Genomic DNA, 1,018 nt, shown 5'->3' with positions numbered 1-1,018 from the left:
CTAAAAAAAGAAATGAGAAAAGGTATTAGTCAATGACTGGCAGCATTTTCAACATCATGTGCCATAACAGTACGTTAAAAAAGCGGTTAACATCTGATTTGCTGTGAAATGAGATAAAGGTTTCCCAACCACGGTTAGCTTCCCGATATAAGATTGAACAAGGAGCCTTTTTTAGTAGTATTTTTCTACCAAAAATGCTAAACTATGTTGTGCTAAGCTACAGTTGTGATTGCCGAGGGTTCTGCAGCTAACTCAAGAGACCTTCATATTTTACGCAAAAATCTTTTGATAAAGCCCCCATGTTCTCTGAAACATGACAGAGTCAGGAAGACTAGTGCCATGCACTGAACAGCTGACAACTTCTTAAATGCATGGACAAGTTAAATTTACTTAGCCCAGTCCCTACCAATTGCTACACAAAAAGGAGGACTTCAGCCTGACCATTTCTGAAGTGTGTGCAAGTCGTACTTACATTATCAATGTTTTTAATTTGTGTTTCTCTGACGTAAGTTTTTATCTTTATGATTGTTTGTAGAATTGGTTTTCCTGGAGAAAGAGGTAGAAAATGCAAAGTCATTCCCAAGCGTAGGAAAAGTTTTCTTTGAACGCACAGTTAAATCACATTTCATTCTTCCTCCTCCTGCCTTCTAGGTGGTTAAAGACAGCACAAAACTTTTAGCCATGTATGTTGATACCTTCTTGTCCAGTGAATTAGTCTCCTACATCTAACATTCTGCTTCCTAGTTTTACCACTTATATTTTACAATTGAAGCAGCCTCTTTTTCCAGTTTGCCAATTACTTATTATATTTGCAGTATTATATCAAATACATCATGCTAAAGCAAAAAGTGGCCTCCTGACTGTCTTGCATAAATACTTGTTTCCAGCTCTTTCAACAACATTGACATTTCCAGTAACTTTGCTATAAAAATAATCTTCTCTACTCCAGTGCTTACAAATGACAAAATGCTAGGGTTCCCAAGCGTCAGTGATGAAAGGCTTGTTTTACTTGAAAGCG

General features: G+C 37.0%; 1 protein-coding gene across 2 annotated transcripts in view; it reads right to left on the bottom strand.

Moving 5' to 3' along the window:
* NPTN (neuroplastin) overlaps window positions 1–1,018 on the bottom strand; it is a 58,028-nt gene that overhangs the window by 1,057 nt on the left and 55,953 nt on the right. For both annotated transcript variants that reach the window (XM_068958790.1, XM_068958791.1), the window contains exon 7: window positions 473–546. In XM_068958790.1, coding sequence (XP_068814891.1) covers window positions 486–546 — 61 coding nt within the window. In that variant the 3' untranslated portion in view covers window positions 473–485. The remainder of the gene's footprint in view (window positions 1–472; window positions 547–1,018) is intronic.

The sequence above is a fragment of the Struthio camelus genome, chromosome 12, assembly GCF_040807025.1.
Source record: "Struthio camelus isolate bStrCam1 chromosome 12, bStrCam1.hap1, whole genome shotgun sequence".
NCBI lineage: Eukaryota > Metazoa > Chordata > Aves > Struthioniformes > Struthionidae > Struthio > Struthio camelus.
This window is presented reverse-complemented; position numbering and strand designations above follow the sequence as displayed.